The sequence below is a fragment of the Chenopodium quinoa genome, unplaced genomic scaffold, assembly GCF_001683475.1.
Source record: "Chenopodium quinoa cultivar QQ74 unplaced genomic scaffold, ASM168347v1, whole genome shotgun sequence".
Lineage (NCBI taxonomy): Eukaryota > Viridiplantae > Streptophyta > Magnoliopsida > Caryophyllales > Amaranthaceae > Chenopodium > Chenopodium quinoa.
In genome coordinates, this window is record NW_018742205.1 from 8,018,764 (window position 1) to 8,042,873 (window position 24,110).

Below are 24,110 nucleotides of genomic sequence, written 5' to 3' on the forward strand. Positions count from 1 at the left end.
AAAAAAAAACCATGTAAATTATCAATTTAGACTTGACAAAATTGACCTTACATGGATCGTCCATGACAAAATTACTTCGGCGACAATTTGGAGAGAAAAAAAAAAAAACCTAACCACATGCGACAATTTGGTAAATAAAAAAATTCAGGCAATATTTACGCCAAAAAATCTAATGTTTTCTGACAAACTTTTCAAAAATCCTATTTTAATTTGTTTTTGTGTTTTTTAAATTTATTTTTTCCATTTAAAATTTTAAATTAATATATCATCCCTTTATATTTTGCTAAATCCCAATACCAAATTTATTTCCAACCCCCTTTTTGGTTATTAAATTTTGCTAATAAAGGGTAGGAAAATTAAGTGGAAAGTAATATTTAAACAATTTTTTCTTCAAATTGTCATTTCCTTAAAAGGGGTTGGAAAATAAGGTGGAATTTTTTATTTCTTTAAAAAAAAAACCAAGAAAAACAAATTAAATTAAGCATTCGCAAGTAGTTTGTCAGAAATTTTTGTATTTTTGAGGTTAATTGTTACTTGTGATTATTTATTTTTACCAAATAGTTGTTTTTTTTTTTTTTTTTTTTTTTTTTTTTTTTTTTTTTAATATCAAATTGTCGCTAGGGGCCTTTTTTTTATTTACTAACTAGATTAGCTCCCTGCGATGCACGATTTCTACAATATTTAAATAAAATATACTTTGTATTTAGTAATTAGTACATACGCTTCATAAAAGGTATAAAACATACCTTTTATGAATGGACTTCTATGCTCAACTATCTTTGCATAACACATTATAAGGAATTGTTTCCAAGCTTAATTAGATTACAATAACTTAACCAATCAAAAAGTTCGGTCTCTTTCATTCTAATAAGCATAAAATTAGTTTGTTTCAAGTTTTAAACCCACCAATACAACAACATACTTCGTACCAATTTACTTAACAACCACCTCAAATATTCATGAGAGTATATTGAACAAATTTTGAAGAATATAGGAGAGAGAAATACGAGGAAAGAAAAGACTGAAAAATCCAGAAAAAAGATGATATTTTAAATCTAAAAACTTGGGAATAGTTTTTTTTCTACCCTAATAGTAGGAATAGCCGAATGTGAAGATAATTCAAAAGTTGGAATATTAATAAAATACTCAAAATTAATTGGCCAGAATTTTTGATAAAATAGAGTAGATAAAATGTTGACATCATTTATAAAATAGGAGGGAAATTTTTTAATGAGAGTTTGACACGTAGGATAATGTAGAGGATTGATGATGTCAGCATGTTTTGTTTTAGTAATAGTTAAATAAATATGACCAATTGACCGTTTTTAGGGTTGCCAAACCTTACACTTTTTTCCGAGCCTAACCGATCGGGTCAGGTCATTGTTGATCACCTCTAAGCCATCAAGTTGGGCCATTATTGATCACCTTTACATGTTAGTATAATATTACTAGATTAGACCCGTGCGATGCTCAGATTACAAAAATTATTGAAATGAAATAGCTTATTTCTATTGTTTATTTTCCTGCATATACTTATAAATTAGATTATAAAAGATATCTAGCTATCATAATAAATTACATGAGTAACAAAATATAATAATGAAAGCCAATCTAATCAAATCAAACCATGTGCATACCAATTTATACACTCCATATCTAAGAGTTCAAAATACAAAATAAAAATACTTGTAATTTAAAGGTCCTAATTTAAATAAATAGAAGCACCTTGGAAATATAAAACAATGCTAACATTTACTTCATAGCATCCTTAAAAAAATAAAATAAAATAATAACATTAAAACCTAAAAAAAAAACTTCGTAGTTACCTAAAAAGTTTAAGCTCGATATCAGTTTATTATTCCAACCAAAAAAAAAAAAATTATTTATTTATTTATTGACACAGTCAAAAGATTGAAATGAAAATGATTAAAAATAAAAAAAAATAACCAATTCCTCAAAAAATATATATATATATATATGACATCATAAGTGCATTTGGCGGGAATATTTTTTATGAGAAAGCGACACATATACAGTTTGGGAGAGAGGATGATGTCAGCAGTTTTCTGTTTTAGTAATAGTTAATAGATATGTTTTGAATTATCTTCCAAATTACTCTTGACATGTAAGTGACAATATCGTCCTTTTGGGCCTTATTTGAATCGTATTAGTTTATTAATATTCAATTTTTATATTTGTAAGAAATGTGTAACTATAGATATTTATGGTCAAAGGCTCAAAGTAATGCCTTGATAAACGTGCACAGTTAAAATGAGAAGAACATTTAGAATTAGAGAGGGTGGTAGTACATTACGAAGCTAAAAAAAATACCCGCTCCGTTTCATAGTAATCACAACACTTTGACTTTTGCATTATTCACTATAACTTTTATCAATATATAACAAACATAGATTGCCATCCATGTGAATTTTTTTTTTGGATTAGTCTTTATGTATATTTTCATTAGATCAAACTTTTATACTACTTAATAATATATAACTAGATAAAGCCCGTGCGATGCACAAATTTTTTTTTTTTTTAGAAAAATCAAATATTTTATAGATAAGTGGCACTTGAATTGAAAGTGTTAAATCTAATACATTTATTTTTCTATGTTGTAATGAAATGTTTTAATTATAAAAGAAATTGTCAAATGGCGCTCTAAAATCTCTAAATTGTCTTGTATTTATCTCATCCATATTCGAGCGTTTTTATTTCCAATCCATATTCATATCCATAATTTTTTTTTAAATCATACTTTGTATATTTTAATGATAAATTTTAATTTGATGAAAATAATCCATATCTTTTCAAAATATATTTTATCATTCTTTTATATTCTTATCCAGATTTTTTTTTTTCAATCCAAATCCTACATTGCGCGTTCAAAAAATAAATATAGAAATATATATACACTATATATTATCTATGTTATTTGATTTTTTAACCCATAGATCAATAATCACTTGACAACCATATTTGTGATAAAAAATAGTACTACCGCTTATAAATCTGTAGGTAGTTTTATCCTAAAATCTATTTGAATTTTATTGAAAATAAAACTTTAAACTAAATTATTATCCTAAAAATTTTTTTTAGATATATCCACTTTTTTATTCTAAAAATTCTATCTAAATAAATCATACGTGTCAGACTAATGATTAGTTGTTACCTACATGGCACGACACTTGATAGAAAGTTGGAATGCCAATATTGATGTCTCATGCCTGGGCTAATCTTACGACTTAAGTTTTGTTGTATCGTGACTTGACTAATTGTATAACTTTATATACGAAGTATTTAATAATGAATGACATATTTTTAAGTCGCTTATTCTAAATGGATTTATTTTCAAGTATTCTTTAACACGGATATTATGATGTAAAAGTAATAAATTAATAAGATAATTATTGAAAGTTATAATTTAATTTTTATAAATTAATAAAGTTATATTTTAATCTATACATATGAAATATTGGTATTTTATTAAATATATAACAATTTTTATATGTGGCACCACACCATATGTCCGGGGTTATTTATTCAAATGTTACTTATTTAAAGGTTACTCGGTCGGTCAGGGGTTACTCGGTCAAGGGTTACTCGGTCAGGAGTTAATCGGTCGGTTAGAGGTTACTCTCACACTAAAAACGCGCTAACCGATTGAGTAACCCAAGAATAAGTAACCCTTGAACGACTGAGTAACCCTTAAATAAGTAACCCTTGAATAAATAACCCGGCCACACAGAAAAAGCACCGTAACTCTAAACCAACAATTTTATCCTACAAAATCTATCCAAATTTTATTGAAAATAAAACTCTAAACTAATTTTTTTTATTTTTATTTTTTTTTATCCTACAAAATCTATTTAAAATCTATTTAACTTTTTATCCTACTTGAAAAATCCAATTTTTTTATCCTACAAAAATATATTCAAATTATAAATTTATTGGCAAAAGTTGAAACGTCAAGTGTCGCTATCTCGTGCCCTGACTAAAAGTTTAGTTTTATATATTAGTTACTAGTTTTGTGCCCGAGCGATGCCCAGATTGTTGGTAAAATTTTAGGTTTGAATGTTGAATATATAATATCGCTTACTTATATAATAGTGTATTTTTTGTAATTTTATTTGTAAATAGATATCAATGTTATAATAAACTTGAAATTTTTTTATTGAACTAAAATTATTTTTACTGAACTGAAAGTATTTTTACCAAACTAAAATTATTTTTTTGATTAAATCTTATTTTTACTGATTTTCTATCATTTTTTAATTTATTAATATATTATAAATGGATCATTTTAAAGAACTTTTTAAAACAAATTTTATGATGGAATAAAACCGAGTTATAGGATATTTATAAAAAATTATGATTAATTTTGTATTTATGAAATATCAGAAGTATATCGATAATGAAATTCTATACAACATTTTTATTTTTAAAAAAACTATTGAAAATTCGCTTACTTAGCATCATGTGTCACAATAATACCTATTTGTCATAAAGGTCGTTGTCTCGGGGCCTGTTTGCGAGATCCGCCTTCATTTATAAGTGATATGATTTGATATTAGATTAGATTATAATTATTAATGATTAAAGTTGTACATTAGCATATAAACCGATCAAAGTGTTGCGATTATTATGAAATAAAGATTAGAGAGGGTATAATACTTAAAAATGTCCGATAAGGAAACAATCTTTGAAGAAAAGAGAAGTGATGAACCAAAAGTGTTATGTAAGAGAGCAACTAATGATAATAATAATAAATTAATAATAATAAGAGGGGGAAAAAAAAAAGCAAGAAAGAAAGGAAAGAGGAAGAAGAGTGGAAGTTGCAATCTCGCAAATAGTGAGGATAGGACATTGGAGGCGGAAAAGATTATGCAAAAGCAGGGGAAGGGAGGTAGGCAATCCATGTAAAAACACTAGTTAAAAATTTACTCCAGGACTTGCACTTTGGGAGGAGTAAAAGTAGTGTATACTTTATATTTTTATAGTAGAAAAAGGTAAAGAGAGGATTAGCCGGAAGAATGAGAGATACAGTAGACTAGCAGCAGCAGCAATTGCAATTGAATTGGTAAGGTAGCTTTAATTTGTCACGGCAGGAGAGTGGACAGTGAGCATCTGCTGCACGGCCACTCCACTTCCAGGCCGGGATTGGTTATATACTTCAGCGGTGTAGGAGTCGAGTCGAGCTGAGCTGAAATAGGTTTCGAAAGCCCAGAAAGATGGGCAATTGCGGCACTAGAGAAGAATCTGCCGTGGTGGCTCATGCTCAAGGTACACACAGACATTATTAGTGATTTTGATTTTGATTGTAGTGTGTAGCTAGCTATATATACATATAGATCTAAGTGTTTGGGGTGTATGTAGTTGATCAGCTTCACATGCTAACCTCATTGCAAGCAGCGGCAGTAGCAGCAGGATCCAAGAAGCAGCATAGGTCTGTGTCAGATCTGAGCGATCCTTCATCTACCCCTCGATTATTGGGCATTGAAGAAGACTCTAGAAAGAATGTCGGACTTTATACAGATGTTATCGCTTTTACACTCTATGAGTTGGAGACCATTACTAAGAGCTTCCGTTCAGACTACATCTTGGGAGAAGGCGGCTTCGGAACTGTTTACAAGGGTTACATTGATGAGAATGTCCGTGTTGGCCTTAAATCTCTCCCTGTTGCTGTCAAAGTTCTCAACAAAGAAGGTCTTCAGGGCCACCGGGAATGGCTAGTATGTCTTCTTCTACACTTTTTTTTTTTTTTTTTTTTTTTTTTTTTTTTTTTTTTTTTTTCCCTTTTTCTTTTCAAGTTGTTATTTCCCAATGAGGTCACAGTTAGCTCACATCTTCACTCAATTCGCAGACCGAAGTCAATTTTCTTGGCCAGCTCCGTCATCCTAATCTTGTTAAGTTGATTGGTTATTGCTGCGAGGATGACCATCGCTTACTCGTCTACGAATTCATGTTTCGAGGAAGCCTTGAAAATCACTTGTTTCGAAGTATGTAATTTCCTCCTTTTTTATTACTTATGTTTTTGTTATCAAGTCTCTTTCTTTTTGATCTTCAAGCTAGGATATCAGTTTCTAGTTTTTATTCTTATAAATTATTCCGACAACTTAAGAGGATGACAGAACAATATCTCATTCAAATAACAAACTTGCACTGATTTGATCTCACTCAAGTGACATACATTATTACCCATTATACATTATAATTGACTACCCATTTAGACTTTCAGCAATATTACCCTGAGCTTATAAGTTTAAAGTCAACCAAACCATCCTATGTCCCTCACTGAGGTCACCTTCAGGATTTCCCATTATGAAGGCCGACTCTACAAGTTAGGTTACCATCTTCATTCCGATATCCACATTGAGGTTACAAGGGGATTTGTCAAAATGATAATGATGAGAGTACAATTGTCAAACTCATTTAGGATTGCATGCAATTGCATCTCTTTGAACTTGTTGCATTGTCATTGCTCAATATTGTATTAATCATGCTCTTCGTCCCTTTTAATTATTTATTTATGTATACATAGTTACTGGACATTTTTAGCTTAAGTTGTTATGGCTTTTCCTGAGGCATACAGAGGCAGTTGCTCCCTTATCGTGGTCTACAAGGATGATGATTGCCCTTGGAGCAGCTAAAGGACTTGCCTTCCTTCACAATGCTGAAAGGCCTGTTATTTATCGTGATTTCAAGACATCTAATATACTTCTAGACTCTGTACGTTTTCTTAACTTTTCTATTTTTATACTGCCTCCATTTTTTTCGCAATTGTTCTATATTTGACTTTCACATGTGCCAATGCAGAACTTTAACAATCATCAAATCTAAATAAATTATCTAAAACCAAAATTATGATAGCTGATAATAATCCAATCTGTCTATATAACTTGTCCCTATGGAATTCACTAACTCATGTCCCTTTTTAATTCTTGCTTCCGCCTCTCATGGTTAATTATCTTCTTACATGTGGCGATGTCAAGAATTACGTTTTTACCAAAGCCCTCTTTCTTCCCTAATTAGAAAGGTTGACTTTTGTTCTGTTCTCTTCATTGTAGCAGAAACTTATTATTTTTGTTAGAATTATAACAATCCAAACTTATAGCTTTAGGTATATTAAGTTAGTTATATGAATTTAGAACAGCCTAAAAAAAAAAAAAAAAAAAAAAAAAAGCTAAGTTAAGATTCTAGAAGGTGTAGTCAAAATTTTATGTTAAAGGAATGTTAAATTTTAGATGGAATTATTATAGATTATTAATTTTTTTTTAGGCTTTCTTAACAGCTTGTAGATCTGGAGGGAATAATTTTTACTGAATGCTGCCAATTGTCTTTCAGTCACTACTTTGGTAGTTAATAAGTTGAAGATATATTTTGAATTATTGAGTATATTTGAAAATATGAGACTTTGATGTTTTGAAAACCACATTGAGACGAAGCTAACTAGATACCATATGATAATCTCTATTCTTAAATGTCAGTGTGAAAGTACGGTAACAATTCTAGAAGAATCAGTCAAGGCCAAAAAAATTAAGACACAACCTTAGCATAGTGTAGACATATTAAGTCCAACTTAATAAAAACAAAGGGGCAGTAGGGAGCCTTCACTTTGCCTCGTTAGTGGGTTTATGGATTGCAGCCCCTGTGTATCATGGTGCTGAATGAAAGCAGGATGGATGGAAAAAACAATGGGGGAGGGAAGGAAAGGAAAGGATAAGGGGGAGGGTCAATCCACCATTGAGGTGGTTAGTGGCTCTGAGCACTGCTGGCAAATGATTGATGGCACTAAGTTTCTTTTCCTTCTCTTTGAGGAGAGAGTTGTGAGTGTGTGGAGAAAGCCAATAGGGGAGGGTGGCGGCCATCAGCAGGTTAGCCATGAGACCCTTTAGTGGGGCTCGATGATGCTGTTGACCTGCCTGATGAAGGGGAAAAGGAGGCTGTTGTGTACAGTGTGACACCTATTAGACTGGGGCAGGGTCTGCTGACTTTTATTAGTTCGTGTTCGAAGGAGATAGGGATGGAAAGGAGATATATATTGATGTGCTAATATATACAACTATTGGTTTGATGTGTCAATAAATGCCATAAATATGTTCCTGATCTCTATCTAGATTTAGGGATGATATTGATGTCAATAAATACCTCATTCTCATATATATATATATTGTCTGTGCTTGGTGCCCTTGCTAGGATTACACGGCAAAGCTTTCTGATTTTGGACTTGCAAAAGCTGGACCACAAGGTGATGAGACCCATGTATCTACTCGTGTGATGGGAACCTATGGATATGCTGCCCCTGAATATGTGATGACTGGTATGTAACAGAGCTCAAACATTCGATCAAATTAAACTTCTGTCCTTCTTTCTTTTGCCTGAGGCTTCTTGTATAATCATCTTCTTACATGTTGGGACAATTGCTACTAATGTCTCCAATCACAATATTTTCTTTGAACTAGAAATAGCTTACATGGGCTGATTGTTATTTCTGTATGGTTCTATGATTTTTATGGTCTTCTTGCACTTTCTGATAATGGTCATTGTGACGTGTTGTTGATGTGTTGCAATTTCCAGCAGAAATACAAGTGTATATATGTTAGTTTGTACACTCATCACTTGGCACTTATCTCGTCTCAAATCAGAAAATTTTATCTGTTTTAATGACAGTAATTAGTACTGCTGTCTATATGAATTTGAGTTTACTGTTGGTTCAAGTTATTGTCATATTAATGGAAATTTGAGAATGATAATTATATTCATGATTTATGCTGTAGTAATTCACAACTGCAGAGTTTGCATTATTCATTTATTTGTATCAGCTAAATTTTATAACTGCAATTATATTAGTGTCATAATTAGTATGTTATGGTAATACCTCCTGTCATTTGTGTATATAACATCCTTAGCAATTTTTATTTTACTAAACTAATGGGATCATTAACTATCAATAGCTAAATTTTATAACTGAAACCGCCCTCCTAATCTTTCATTCTGTCTCCATGTAAACACTGAAACATAATTTCCGTCCATTAGATAAATTTTTTGCGAAGGTTACCTCTAGGTTTTTTTTTTTATTTTTTTCATTAATGAAATAAAATATGAATTCTCATAAATAGTAATTGTGAACTTAAAAAATAACCCCCCATCTTTCCTCAGAACTCATTTAACTCCCATTCCCCTTCGTATTGCTACCTGTTCTCCTCTCCCCCACACTACTCCCCTCCTGCAGAGTGCAGAACAAGGAAGATATTTTTTACCCTCCTATTTCCCCTTTTTTTTTTCCACACTGAGGGTTCTAATTTACTTGGACAATTAGGATCAACTTTTCCCATCTCCAATAAAAGGATCAAGCTATGTGAAAATTTCCCTCACTTTGCTTTCCCTCAGGGATCAAAAGAATGAAACCACAATGTGTCACATGACTTACATCTTACTCATTAGTGCATGTAAAGGAAATTCATCGGAAGTTTTGGGTGTATGTTCTGTGTTTTATCAAGTTTCGTTGTTTCCCCTTGGCCTGTCTTTTCCTTGCTCGTTACTTTATTTGGCCAGGATAAAAATTCTGCCGAATATATAGCTGATAAACTTGAACTATGCGATTGGGATTATCGACCTGGAATTGGCCTGAACTTAGGAAGCAGGTGTGTTAAAGCATGTGTGCTTCCAAGTGCATGAGTGTATCTACTAAACTAGCTCTGGTTCTACTCTATCTAGTTTTTTTCACCTTATGGATTTGCGTATATGTTCTGTGGACCTGAAATCTAGTCTTTTTGCTGGATTGCTAGAGATAGAAAGAAAATGGGTTTACCTACTCCTGGCAAGAGAGAGTTTTATTTTTCATTGTCCTTTTCTAATTACTAGCAGATTTCAATTTCTAGCTAGTTGTACTCTATTCAGTTTTCATTACATCATTTGCACATCATATAAAGCCCCGTACCCCAAAAATGCATTTCATAACACATTTTATTGGAATTGACTTTCTTCATTAGTACGATTGGAGTATGTAAGCAATGGTTCTGATCAGAGTCTATGTGAGCAGGTCATCTCACAGCTAGAAGTGATGTTTACAGCTTTGGAGTTGTACTCTTGGAGCTATTGACAGGGAGAAGGTCGGTTGACAAGACCAGACCAAGTAAAGAGCAAAACTTGGTGGATTGGGCACGACCAAAGCTCAATGACAAGCGAAAGCTTCTGCAAATAATTGACCCGAGATTGGAAAATCAGTACTCAATACGAGCGGCACAGAAAGCCTGCAGTTTGGCATACTATTGTCTGAGCCAAAACCCAAAGGCAAGACCCTTAATGAGTGACGTAGTTGAGACTCTGGAACCTTTGCAATGCAGTGGTGATGCTGTGGGTGAAATATCATCTGCATCCTCATCATTACCGGTTTCAGCCTTCAGAAGTAAGCGTGCTGGTCAGTTCCCTATGAGGGGAGTGCCAGAGTACCCAATACGGCAAAGATTTCCCAGCAATGTTAGTGCTGCAGCTAGTTGTCGTTCCCCCAACCCTAACTGTTCTCCCAGTGGTCTTGCACCTTGCCGAGTGAGATGACTAGAATCTCTTTGTATACTGCTCCTAGTTCCTACCTTACATGCAACATCTAATAGCAAGTTAATCATGACTGGAAATGCCTCTTAATGTGATGTAAATGGTTTTGTTTTCCTTCCTATCTATTGTGCAAATGGCCATCTTTTCTTAGATTTTATACTTTTTTTTTTTTTTTTTTTTTTTTTTTTTCTGTTGGCTTTCTTATTTGCCATCCGTGGTAAGTCTTAATCTTTCCTTTTATGGCTTCAGTTTATTCTGTTTTTCTATTTGGGTGATTAGGATATCGGGCATTTTTTAAGATTAGTTTGGCACGTCTGTTTTTCGACTTTGGGAAATAATTATTACAGTATATTTTCCAATTCAATGATGGACATCAATTAAGTAATTAACTACTACTAAAACAAGTCAACATTGACGTCATTTCACACTCCAATTAGATACTTGTCATACTCCTTAGCTTAAGTTTTTGATTGAGTTGACTCTCAAATATGATACACAGTATTAGACATAGCGTGACAACAAGGTTGCGAGTTCATATCTCATCCACCTTTCATTTTAAGAAATTTTCCACTAGTTTCAAGTTAAAAACTAATATTCTCTACTTCAAACGAAATGAGATTGCGCAAAATTTTAAATGAGTTTATTTTGTAATATTATACGGAGTATGTGTTATGCCTAAATTTTCATCACATGTCCGCGTATTCGCAGGTTGTTAGGTTACAGGTTGTCATATGATCAGCAACCTAGTTCCAGATACTAAGCAAGGTCGAATAAGGACTTTTCCAGGGAATATTCCAAGGATATCTTAATTGAACAAGTCAAGAGAAGGTGCCAAGAATATCGGAACCATAAACCTTAGCTTGCCGTTGATGAAGACTAATTCAAACTACAATAGATAAGCACTCAAGGAGAATGGCGAGGAAGTAGGAACAACCTTATCCCATTAGCCCCGGATTCCATGGAATCTGGAATGAAGTCGTTGAAGCCTTACTTTCAAGTTAATTCTTGTGATATAAATAGGAAACTAAGCATTGTATAAGGGGATCATAAATATTCAGCCTTATTATTCATAGCAATTAAGTATTCCTTAGCAATCCATAGCATCATTATTATCTATTTGTAAACCTAAATTGTACATATTTCAACCTGACAACCTAGTGGATTGGTGGACTCATTGCCACCCGCAGTTTTTACCCTTCTTCCTGGGGTTTTCTGCGTTACCATTTTGTGTCTCTTATTCCCTTTCCCTTTTTATTCGCTCTTTGTATATCTTAGCTTTTATTTTGCATTCCTAGAACCTGCATTGTCACTTGCATCCCTGTTGTCATATAGAGCCTGGTCTTATCAGGCAGTCAGATTTTGACCTAAGCAATTTGGCGCCGTCTGTGGGGACACAGTTAGATCATTCTACCCATTTCATTTGATCCATCAATCATCATGGCTGAAAGTCCCAGTCGAGATCCTACCATGGCCGAAATTGCTGAGCAGTTGCGGGAAACCCGAGAAGAGTTAAGAGTTGCCTAGGAGCAGAATCTGAAGCTCCAGAGTGAATCTCAATCTCATCAGGCATCCTTGGAGAAGCTGAACAAGGAGCTTGAATCTGTCAAGAGCAACAAGAAAAGAAGATTCAAAACTAGTGATATTCCCCAGTTCTCCCTAATTTCATTTGATGAATCTGAAGGGGAAGAAGACGATCCCAAAAAGAACTTTAGGGAGTCTGGTGAAAACCTTGACCCCATGGCTAAAAAGGTGGCTATTATTGAAGCCTAAAATCGAAAAATGATGAAGCTCTTGACCCGGCTACCAGGTGCGCCAAAACATGTAGCCTATGAATCTCGTGATGGATTTGCTGAATCCCCCTTCGTAGAAGAAATTGCTAAAGTTAGAATTCCCACGAAAATATTCCATCCTTCTCTAAGTTGTACGATGGAACCACTAACCCTCAAGATCATGTGGCCTAGTATAAGCAGAAAATGTGGAGCTTATTGAACCCACCATGTGCAAGTCCTTCGGCGCTACTTTATCGGGACCTGCACTCCAGTGGCTGATCAACCTGAAGCCTGGATCAATCAACAACTTCTCTAGTCTGGTGAACAAGTTCTACCAGCAGTTCGCTACCAGTGGAGAGTTGGAAAAGTAGAGCAGTGACCTGTATCGAGTCGTCCAGAAGTAGAATGAGACGACCAAGCAATATTGGGACAGGTTCAATAGAGAGATGGTCAACATCAAGAACTGCGATCATTCGACTGCCATAGAAGCATTCCGCAAGGGTCTCAATTACCGTTCCAGGTTATATTATGAGCTGACCAGATACCCTTGTGCCTCTTTTGAGGAAGTCAGAATCTGGGCAATGACTGAGGTCCGTGTAGAAGAGGACGAGCAAGCAAGAAACCTGGTTGAGAAAAGGCCAGTTGGGTATTCCGGAAACCAATATTCTGGACCCACGCAAAGTAACTGGTGTGATAATCCGAGGCGTAGCAATGTAAGCAGTGTGTCCGATTAAAAAATGGGCGAAGGCTCCAGCAGGCCGGAACCAGAAGACCATCCTGACATCAATTCGTACGGTTTTGATACCGATATAGTTGGAGTAGTCAATGCTCTAAGGAAATTGGGCAACCTGTAAGGTGGCCTAGAAAGAGCGATAAGCCGGACCACCAATAAGATAATTCTAGGTGGTGTGAGTATCATGGAGATCATGGGCATAGAACCAACGAATGCAATGGTCTATAAAGAGAGGTAGCCTAGTTGCTTAAAAAGGGTTACCTGAAAGATCTCCTAGGCAAGAAAGGAAAAGGATCTGAAGTCAAAAGAGAAGCCCTACTAGGTCCGCCAGCTTCACCTCCACCCAGCGTCGTAATCAGCGCTATATCAGGAGGATCTAGCATAAGCGAAATGGCCTATTCCAATGCAAAAAAGATAGCAAGGGTCGACACGTCAGGTTCCAGCATCCCTCAAACCTAACCCAGCAGAGAAGAGAAAGCGTTAGACGAAATGAAGATAATATTTGATGAAAGCAGATTCAATGAGCCAGAACATCATGATTGCCTGGTTATTATCTCCCTCCATGTTGGTCATTGCAAAATGAAAAGGGTGCTGGTAGATAATGGAAGCTCGACTAATATAATATTCAGAGATGCCTTAAATCAAGTCAGGTTCAGAGAGTCAGATATCATCAAGAGGTCTACGGTCCTCGTCAGGTTCAATGGTGAAGCCATGAATGCCTTAGGAGAAATCCAGTTGCCAACCTTGCTGAAGGGCGTCAATATGATGTACAAATTCTATGTGATAGATTTCAAGACTGCTTATAATGTGATACTGGGAACCCCGTGGATCCATAAAATGAAGGCTTTCCCATCAACCTATCATCAGCTGCTGAAATTTCCAAGTCCGTGGGGGGTAGCAATAGTCGAAGGAGATAGAAAACAAGCCAGAGAATGCTACTAAATCGCCATGAAACCCCATGGACCCTCAATCTAGCAATTACAGCATAATCCAACACCGGGACGCCCAGATGAGTTGCAATTAGATGAAGTGGTGTTGGATGAATCCAAGCGAGATCAGATAGTCAAGATCGGAGCAGCATTACCTGCTGATCAAAAGGAAGCCATCTTTAAGTGCTTGAGGGAGAATTCAAATTGTTTTGCTTGGTCTCATCAAGATATGAAAGGAATCAGTCCAGAAGTCAATTCTCACAAGCTCAATGTAGATCCCAGCATGAAGCCAGTGAAGTAGAAGAGAAGGAAATTCGCACCAGAATGTAACCAGATTATAAATGAAGAGGTGCAGAAGCTGCTAGATACCGGAAAGATAAGAGAAGTCAAGTATCCATATTGGCTAGCTAATGTGGTCGTCGTCAAGTAACTCAAAGAAGAATCGAGGCTAGCCCAGATCAGGTACACGCCATTATTAATCTTCAATCACCTAGAAATCTTAAAGAAGTTCAAAAATTGATAGGTAGAGTAGCCTCTTTAAATAGATTCATCTCGAGGTCGTCTGATAAATGTCATTTATTTTACTACGTTTTAAAGAAAAATAAAGGTTTTGATTGAACTGATGACCACGAGAAGGCCCTACGGGACCTAAAGCTCTATTTAATATCGCTTCCTTTGTTATCCAAACCTGCTGAAGGAGAGTCTTTACAGCTTTACTTTGATGTTAGCACACAAGCTGTGAGTGTTGTCTTGGCAAGGAAGCTGAAAGTCAGCAGTTACCTGTCTACTGTGAAAGCAAAACTCTCCTCAGTGCTGAAACCAGATATTCATCACTTGAAAAGCTGGTATTAGCACTAATAGTAGCTTGCAAGAAACTGCGTCATTATTTTGAAACTCACCCAATAGTGGTGAAAACTAACTACCCTATCAAGGCTGTGCTACGCAGACCAGAAATGACAGGTTGAATGAGCAAATGGCCTGGGCAATTGAATTAAGTGGATTCAACATCAAGTATGAGCCAAGAATAGCTATAAAGTCGCAAGCTCTGGCTGACTTTGTGGCTGACTTCAGCCCTAACCTAGAGCAGCAAGCAGCTCAAGAAGTAAAGCAGATCACTCAAATCGCAGACCCAGGAACCTGGACCTTGTACGACGATTGATCATCCAATTTCCGAGGTGCAGGTCTAGGTGTAGTGCTAAAGTCGCCACAGGGGGACGTAATGGTACAATTTATCTTTTGTAATTTTAAAGCTACTAATAATGAAGCAGAATATGAGGCTTTGATTGCAGGAATGAACCTAGCAAGAAATCTTGGAGCTTCTGAATTACAGGTGTTCTGTGATTCTCTTCTGGTAGCAAGTCAAATGAACAGTGAATTTGCAGCTAAAGATTCCAAGATGATCTTATACTTAGACTTCGCCAAATCTTTAGCAGCCAAGTTCACTACCTTTTCCATTAAACAAATACCTAGAGACCGGTCCTGCTCCATCCAAACCTGTCAAAGGTGAACCTACCGAACCTAATATTGTTAAACCTGTAGCAAATCAAACAGCTGGATCCAACCTTCTTTAATTACCTAGAGCATGACACCCTACCTGAAAACAAAGCTGAAGCAAGAGCATTCAGATTCAAAACATCCAAATACATGATCATCCAAGGTGTTCTGTTAAATAAATCAACCAAAAATGTCTTACAACGCTGCATTGAAGAAGATATAGATACGAGCAGATACTCAAGGACTTTCACGATGGAGAATGTGGAGCTCATTTAGGTGGGAGAACTCTAGCTAACAGGATATTAACCTACGGCTACTACTGGCCAACGATGCGTAATGATGCACACAGGTATGTAAGTAAGTGTGACAGCTGCCAACGCCACTCAGGTATCACTCACAACCCCTCTAAACCTTTGCACCCTACTTTGACACCATTGACTATTCATAAGATGGGGCATGGACATAGTTGGCAAGCTGCCTCCTACCCCAGGTTAAAAGGTCTATATGTTGGCTCTAATTGATTAATTTTCTAAGCGGATAGAAGCAGATGCATTCCAATAGGTGAAAGACAAAGAAGTTATCAACTTCATCTGGACTAACATAATCTGCAGATTCGGTGTACCATCTGAAATTGTCTGTGACAACGGATTCCAGTTCATAAGCACCCAACCAGACATTTCTGTGATAAATGGAACATCACTCTCGTTTCCTCTATGCCCAAATATTCACAAGCAAATGAACAAGCTGAATCTAGCAATAAAGTAATCATCGACTCTTTGAAGAAGAAGCTAAAAGCAAGAAAGGGCAAGTGGTCAGAAGAATTGCCAAGGATCCCATGGGCCAACAGAACCACACCAAGGGCAGCTATAGGTCAAACCCCTTTCTCCCTGGTATATGGATGCGAAGCAGTGTTACTTGTAGAAGTCACCACTCCAACAACCAAGTATGGCCTGCTTACTCCAGAGCGCAACATGGAAGAGTTGTCACATGACCTGAATACCGTTGAGGAAAGAAGAGACCTGGCATACATAAGGATGGCTAGTAGTAGCCAGGATGCTCAAAGTAGGAGATTGGGTTCTACGAAAAGTATTCCAGAACACCAGAGAGCTCAACGCAGGTAAACTGGGGGCAACCTGAGAAGGCCCATACCAGATTGACAGAGTAGTTGGCAAAGGGGCGTATAGGTTAGCCGCACCAGACGGTAAGCTGGTACCCAGAAGCTGGGACGCAGTTCATTTGAAGCCTTATCATTTCTAAAATTACCCCCAATCATATTAAAAAAAAAAAAAAAACAACAACAAACAAAAAAACCAGAAGCAATCAGAAACAAAGGTAAAAGTCAAAGCCTATATTATTCAAAGGAACCTAACATCAAGAGTTCAAAGGAAAAAGCATAAAACCTTTACTCCCGTGAGCAAAGTAAAACACCAGTTCAAAGACACCAAAAGTAAATTGTTTAAAACAAGAGTAAACATAAGAACGCAGAATCCAAGCTAAGCCCGAGGACCATCTTTCCCCTATTCAACGCCCTTAACTGGAACATCAACATTGTGACCTGAGTGGACTTCTCAGGATCAAGCTCATCAGCCTTAGCCTCCTCGGAAGCTAGGTCCTTGATAGAACCAATAGAGAGATAGTCATCCACTAGCTGTCAAAGCTTCCTCGTTCCTAGTTCACCAACATACTTGTTCATCAGGAAGCCATTAGCCATGTAGGTGGCTAATGCTTCAATGTTCCTGTTTTCATCCTCTAGATCCACTATCTTGGCATACAGCTGCGTCATCTCTTCTTCCTTTTTCTTCAGATTCCCCTCTTTTTCTTGCATATTTTCCTCTCTTTTCTTCATATCTTCCTCAAACTTCTTCTGCTGTTCCTCCATAGCAGTGTTAAGATCCTTCACCTTTTGGTTAAATGCATCCCTCTGGACCTGCATATCTCTTTTGGCCTTCTCAGTTTTCTGTGGCCTCCTTTCAACATCTTCCATGTGAGACCTGGAATACAAAACATTCTGAAGGCCCTGTTTCACAGGAAAACCCAAGTAAAAAATAGGCACAACCAAAAAAGCATTAACCAAACACTTAGAGCAGGCCAGAAAACCTGTAAAACCTGTTGAGCCCCATCTGCCAGAACAAAGGGACCATCCATGTTAGCCAGACGCTTTTCAGCTGCTAGAAACAAGAGCTTCTGAGCAGCTGGCCATATTCCATTACCAATTCCTCATCAGCTAAGAAATTAGTAGGAAAGCTAGCATCATAAGTATCTGGTATAACAACCGGATCAATGGGGGCATTAGACCTAGTATGATGAACTCGAGAGGGAACATGCATCTCCAAGTTAGATAGAGTCTTTGAAGGAATCTCCTCGATCTGCTGAACTGTGGTATCTGCTGATCCACCTTGAGAACCATCCCCCCTCTTCCTCTTAAGGCGAGTAAGAGCCTCTTCTCGAGACATCACATTAGCACTGTTTCTTGGAATAGCCAAAGTCAATGAATCTCCGCTCCATGTTGAAAGTTTCACAGAAAAAGATAAGTCACAGAAGTATACCTGAAGCCATAGATAAACTAGCAGTTGTAGATGGAATAGGTTAGTCACCAAAAGTCCTATCAGGTACAAGAACCCGGTACAAAGCTTTCACCACTTCTTCTGAACCGTCTTCTGGCTTAAGGGCATCCAAACGTAAATCTACAAAGAATCAAGGTGAAACCCTTAGTTAATATACCTCATCCAAAGATAATAAAACACATAAGATTAAATGACTACCTTTATGCCAGCCGCTTCTTATCCACCTTCGAGATTCCCCTAAGGAATCTTTCATAACAAAGAAAAACCTTGTCTTCCATGTTTGATCTTGAGTTTCATACCCAACAATTGGGGGAGGGTTAACTGAAGCTCGCTTGTAAATAGTCACCCTATCTAGATCCTTTTTCCTAAGTTCATAGCATCTAATAAAGTCAACTGCATTCATCTTCTCCTCCCAATTGGCTGTAATTTCATCCAGCCTACTCATTACCCTCCAAACCGCAGGCATCAGTTGGCCCGGACTTAGGTCAAAAGTCTCCAAAACTTGCTTGGCCAAAGGGGAAAAAGGATAGGTGAATACATTCCTAAAAGGGAATTCATAGAAGACAATGTTGTCCGTACTGCAAAGCTGCGGCCTGTCCTCAGGTCCAGGTACGATTAGTACAACAGACTCAGGGAACCCAACCATCACCTTTAGTTCCTTCAACTCAGCCTCAGTAATTTTGCTAGCTTTGTCCTCATTGGCCTTCCCCACCTTACTTTGATTCACTCTCAAGTTCCTATTTAAGTGTCTATGACATTTTTTCTTAGCAATGTGCTTAATTTTTACCATAATTAAATCGAACTTCGCAACAGAAAACAACGAAAATAATGAAATCAAAAGAGCAAAGAGAGTAATAACGTACCATGGTAAAGAGAATTTGCAAAGCTTGTCTCCACCACAACAAAATCCCAGCTTAAATTGCACTTCACCGCTGTCGATTTGGTTTCCCCAATTTTTGCAAAAAAAAAACCCTAGATTTTTTGATTTGAAATTATCTTGAAGTATTTAACTTGAGGAGACCTTTATCAGCCTTATAACACGCATTGAATGGGCCTAACGACACAAAGTTATCTTTTCAAGGGAGTTTATCATTTGCAACGGATTCAAAAATTCGCACTTATCTTTTGATTTGATAATTTTTTCCGTTATTTATCTTAGCTTATCTTTTTGAGTAATTAAGCTTGCCTCGTAGAAGTCACTAGAACATCTAAGAGTCAAGCTGGGGGCAAACTGTTATGTAAAGGTGGGCAGCGTGCCGGGCCGTGCCTGGCGGGCCATGGTCTCCGCGGGCTGTGTCGTGCCGTGCCACCGTGCCAGAGTCAGCGTGCCGGCCAAAATCGCAGGCCAGCCCACGGCACGGCACGACCCATGTGCCGGGCAGGCTCGTGCTGTGCTGGCACCGTGCTGCCTTGCTTTTTTTTTTTTTTTTATTTTTTTTATTTTTTTAAATCTTTATACTTACTTTATACTTTTATAGTTTATACTATTATATTTCTAAAATAAATTAAGTTAAATATTTATATTTTATTATTTATTATATTTAATAATATATTTAATTTATACTATTACTTTATAGTTTATATTTAGTTTGTAATTAATAATGCTTATAATTTATTATATTTTTGTATTATTAATTATTAAATATTATAATTTTTTTTGTTAAATTAATTTACAAATTATAACTTAACGGGAGAAAAAGGCAAATTGAACTTTGGATGTGAATAATGCGTACTTCATATTATTATTACTTGAAAAAATTGTACAATGATAATAATAATGATAAAAATCGTACAAGGATATTAAACAAAAATTGGATAATGATAAAAATCGTACAATGATAATATTGATAGTGATTAAAATCGTACAATATACAAATATTGTCTATTCTTCATCTATTCTTCTTCATCTTCTTGTTCATCTTCTCGTTCAAGGTCATCGGCTAGTTGAATAAATTGGGAACTAGCCGAACCCGAACGGCTCGAGGCGGATGTTTCGGCTTCGTAGTCGTTGTCCTCGTAAGAACGGTCCTGTGTGCGATTTTTAGCATCCAACCAATCCTTGAAACACATGCACATTTCAAGTGTTTCGAGTTTTAAACTTATTCTTCTATCGTCTAAAACCCTCCCTGATGCGCTAAAAGCTCGTTCAGAGGCAACGGAGGAGACTTGGATACCAAGAATGTCTAGTGCCATTGCCGCCAAAGTTGGATGCTTCGTGCTTTGTTGTTTCCACTATGCAAGGAGGTCAAGGCTGTTTATCTCATCGTCATCCATGCCCTTGGTGAAGTCGTAACTCAGGTACATTTGCAACTCCGAGGCGTTGCTTTGCGTTCTCCTTATTGATGAATCACCTGAAAACCTTGAAATCAAGTTAGTAGCTTGTGAAAATAAATGTTTGGCCTTCTTACTTACGTTTTTGAATGGTTGGGAAGGGCCTGAGCGAGGAACGGTGCCATATTTAGTTTCATGGACTCTATATAAAGCAAAAAACTGATCCTTCACATTACTCTTATAGGTTTCTACATTATCGTCAAGAAGCATGCATTGAAAATAAATGTCAACTAACATAAATGTATTTTCATACTTTTGCCTAGGATCTAATATGGAAGCAAAAATATAAATCAAAGGAATTTCACTATAATATTTACGCCACTTTGTTTCCATTAATGGAAGATACTAATCATAATCACTTTGGTTGCGATGATCAGCGAAAAGTTGGGCTAGTAAACATGCATTTGAAAGAAAGTTTTGAGCACAAGGATTATAAACAGAAGAAAAACAATACGTCATGTTATATAATAACTATAAAAATTGCATATATCTTTCACATTTATCCCAATCATCCTCATATATAGCATTGTTTGGAAATTTTCCGTTGTAAAAAATTGTCAACGGATTCTTGTACTCAATTGCCTTGGTTAACATGTCATAGGTGGAATTCCACCTAGTTGGGCAATCGATTTTGATTTTTATTGCTCTTATCTTTTGTTGTTTTAGAAAACTCTTCCATTATTGGTATCTCATGTTTGAGCTATTAATAGATATAATAACATCTCTAATTTTGTTGTAGTATGGACCAATTGCTCTAATTCCATCCTATACACATAAGTTAAGAACATGGCAAACACATCTAGTATGAAGTGCGTCACCACCTAATATTACATCGGTCAAATTTTGTTTGACATAATTAGCAGTATATGTCATTGATATTGCATTGTCAAATGTCATAGACATGATTTTTTCTCGAAGGTTGCATTCATTTATTGCTTCCATTAAATGGTGAGCAATGTTAATACCGGTGTGGGGGTCTTCATGCATTTTGAAATGAATAATTCGTTTTTGTAACAACCATTGATCATCTACCCAATGGCAAGTCACACGTAAATAGTGATATTTATAACCACTATCCCAAGAATCGGCAGTCAAAGATACTCTACAATTAAGTTTACTCAATTCGTCTTGTAACCGTAATTTGTAGTCTAGGAAATTTTTCATGGCGGCGGAACAAACGGTTTTCCTAGAGATATATTTATGTTGGGGTTGTAATGCTTTGTTAATGTAAGTGTTAAATGGGTCACTTTCGGAGAAAAGAAAAGGTTGTTCGGCGTGTACTATCATTTTCCTTAGTTCTTCCCTATCCCTCTCATAGTTGTAAGTAAAGCCGTGTGGATGGAATTAGGAAATTTTTGGCTGGGTTGGATCACTAGCTGGTCGTGCACATGATCTAGAGTGTCTACTTAAGTGTCTTGTCCCGGACTTGGATTTTGCCGAGTATATTTTACCACATGTTTTACATTTTGCTCTTGTTTGGGCTTTATTTAGCACAAAATAATTCCACACATCACTTTTGCGGATTTTAATATTAACCATGTCACTTTCGGTTAACCATTGCTCTTGTGTGTTTGGGAATTGGGTGTTTGTAGTTTCGGGGGTTGTAGGTTAGTAGTAAAACCGGAGGCATATGGGCTATCTTGTTCGTTACCTTGGCCAGTAAAAAAATTTTGTGGGTCAAAGAAATTAGGTGGGAATTGACCGAATTGTGGAAATTGGGTTTGTGGAAATCCGGGCATATTCATGTTATAGGGTTGAAAACCGGAAGTATGTACCACCATACCTATATTGCTCAAAACCTAGGGGGGCGGTTCCGGGGTCATTTGTCGGACTCGAAATTGGGGGGTCATTGGATTAGGTGATTCCCTATAACTATTACCACGGACAAATTGGGCTTTCCTAGAGGATGATGGGTTGATTGTGTTTGGTGATGCCATAATTAACAATAATAATAATAATAATTAATAACAACAATTATAACAATAATAATAACAATAATTTATTAATAACAATAATTATAACAATAATAATAAGAACAATAATAAATTAAAGATTAGTTTAGATCTTACAACCGTGCTTCAACGCTTTCCACTAATTACGATTACGAACTTTTAATTTTTTCGATGTTAAGAAATAATAATTAGAGAATTTAAGAGATTAAGAGAATTAATAGAGAATATAAGAGATTAAGAGAAGAGATTGTGAATTTGTGATTTGGAATGAAGAAGATGGAGGTATTTATAGAAAAATGGGGAAAGTAGCTGTTGGAAAGAAGGGGAAAAGAAGAACGTTGCTCAATGTTCTCCATTGTTTCCGTTGAGCAACGGTCAGTAAGCGTGCTGGCACGTGGGCCAAGGGGGGCTCGTGCCGTGCTGGAAAATGGCAACTTCTGTCCGTGGCACGGCCCACGGCCCGCCAGGCGACCACCGTGCCAGGCCGGGCCAGTTGTCGGGCCGTGCCGTGCCACGTCGGACTTCGTGTCGTGCCGGGCCATGCCACGTCGGACTTCGTGTCGTGCCGGGCCGCCCGCAGGCCAACCCAGCCCGTGCCGAGCTTTACTGTTATGCCTAAATTTTCATCACAGGTTCGCTTGTTCGCAGGTTGTTAGGTTACAGGTTGCAAGTTGTCATATGATCAGCTACCCAGTTCTAGATACTAAGCAAGGTCGAATAAGGACTTTTCCAGGGAATATTCCAAGGATATCTTAATTAAACAAGTCAAGAGAAGGTGCCAAGAATATCGGAACCATAAACCTCAGCTTGCCGTTGATGATGACTAATTCAAACTACAATAGATAAGCACTCAAGGAGAATGGCGAGGAAGTAGGAACAACCTCAGCCCACTAGCCCCGGATTCCATGGAATCTGGAATGAAGCCGTTGAAGCCTTACTTTCAAGTTAATTCTTGTGCTATAAATAGGAAAGTAAGCATTGTATAAGGGGATCACAAATATTCCAGCCTTATTATTCATAGCAATTAAGTCTTACTTAGCAATCCTTAGCATCATTATTATCTATTTGTAAACCTAAATTGTACTTGTTCAACCTGACAACCTAGTGGATTGGTGGACTCATTGCCACCCGCAGTTTTTACCCTTCTTCCTGGGGTATTCTGCGTCACCATTGTGTGTCTCTTCTTCCCTTTCCCTTTTTGTTCGCTCTTTGTATATCTTAGCTTTTATCTTGATTCCTAGAACCTGCATTGTCATTTGCATTCCTGTTAATCTAGTTGTTGTCATATAGAGCCTGGTCTTATTTGGCAGTCAGATTTTGACCTAAACAATATGCAAGTGGGCAAGTGTGTGGTTTGGCTTTTTAGGCCATGTTCTTTTGGACCTATCTTTAGTTTAGCTCAACTCATTTTCTACTTTAGTTTAGTCTGTTTCAATTCAGTTCAGTTTAATTAACTTTATAAAGTTTTGAAAAAGTATTTAGGTGAGGACCAAGGGAAAGGAAAGAATTGATAAATAACAACAGGAATTTATTATGAACTAAATTAAATCCCGTGCAATGCACGGTTACTAAATAATTATAATGAAAATAGATTTTACAAAAAATAATTGATATAAATATCATGAATCATCGACTCAGTATTAAAAACTATAAAATATATGTGAAAGAAAATAATTAAACATGTAATAGTTATAATGGTCATTTTTTATAAAAGAAATCCTAAAGGACATTATATTTCATTAATGAAAGCCATACGATATCTACAATTAACAATTAACGATAAT

The 24,110-nt window shown here is 36.3% G+C and overlaps 2 protein-coding genes across 3 annotated transcripts; both read left to right on the top strand.

The window, feature by feature from the left end:
- Positions 1–4,772: 4,772 nt before the first annotated feature.
- Positions 4,773–10,704, top strand: LOC110732004 (probable serine/threonine-protein kinase PBL8). 2 transcript variants are annotated; one of them, XM_021911930.1, is made up of 6 exons: positions 4,773–5,283; positions 5,413–5,732; positions 5,864–5,999; positions 6,593–6,729; positions 8,197–8,320; positions 10,043–10,704. In XM_021911930.1, the coding sequence occupies exons 1-6, from the start codon at positions 5,232–5,234 to the stop codon at positions 10,555–10,557; spliced, it is 1,284 nt and encodes a 427-aa protein (XP_021767622.1). In that variant the 5' UTR covers positions 4,773–5,231; the 3' UTR covers positions 10,558–10,704. The 2 variants fall into 2 exon arrangements, with proteins under 2 accessions (XP_021767622.1, XP_021767616.1); XM_021911924.1 differs by having other exon boundaries at positions 4,774–5,283; positions 5,377–5,732.
- A 2,841-nt stretch (positions 10,705–13,545) lies between these two features.
- Positions 13,546–15,144, top strand: LOC110732963. Its single transcript, XM_021912955.1, has 4 exons — positions 13,546–13,950; positions 14,032–14,277; positions 14,714–14,830; positions 14,932–15,144. The coding sequence occupies exons 1-4, from the start codon at positions 13,546–13,548 to the stop codon at positions 15,142–15,144; spliced, it is 981 nt and encodes a 326-aa protein (XP_021768647.1).
- The last annotated feature ends 8,966 nt before the right edge of the window (positions 15,145–24,110 follow it).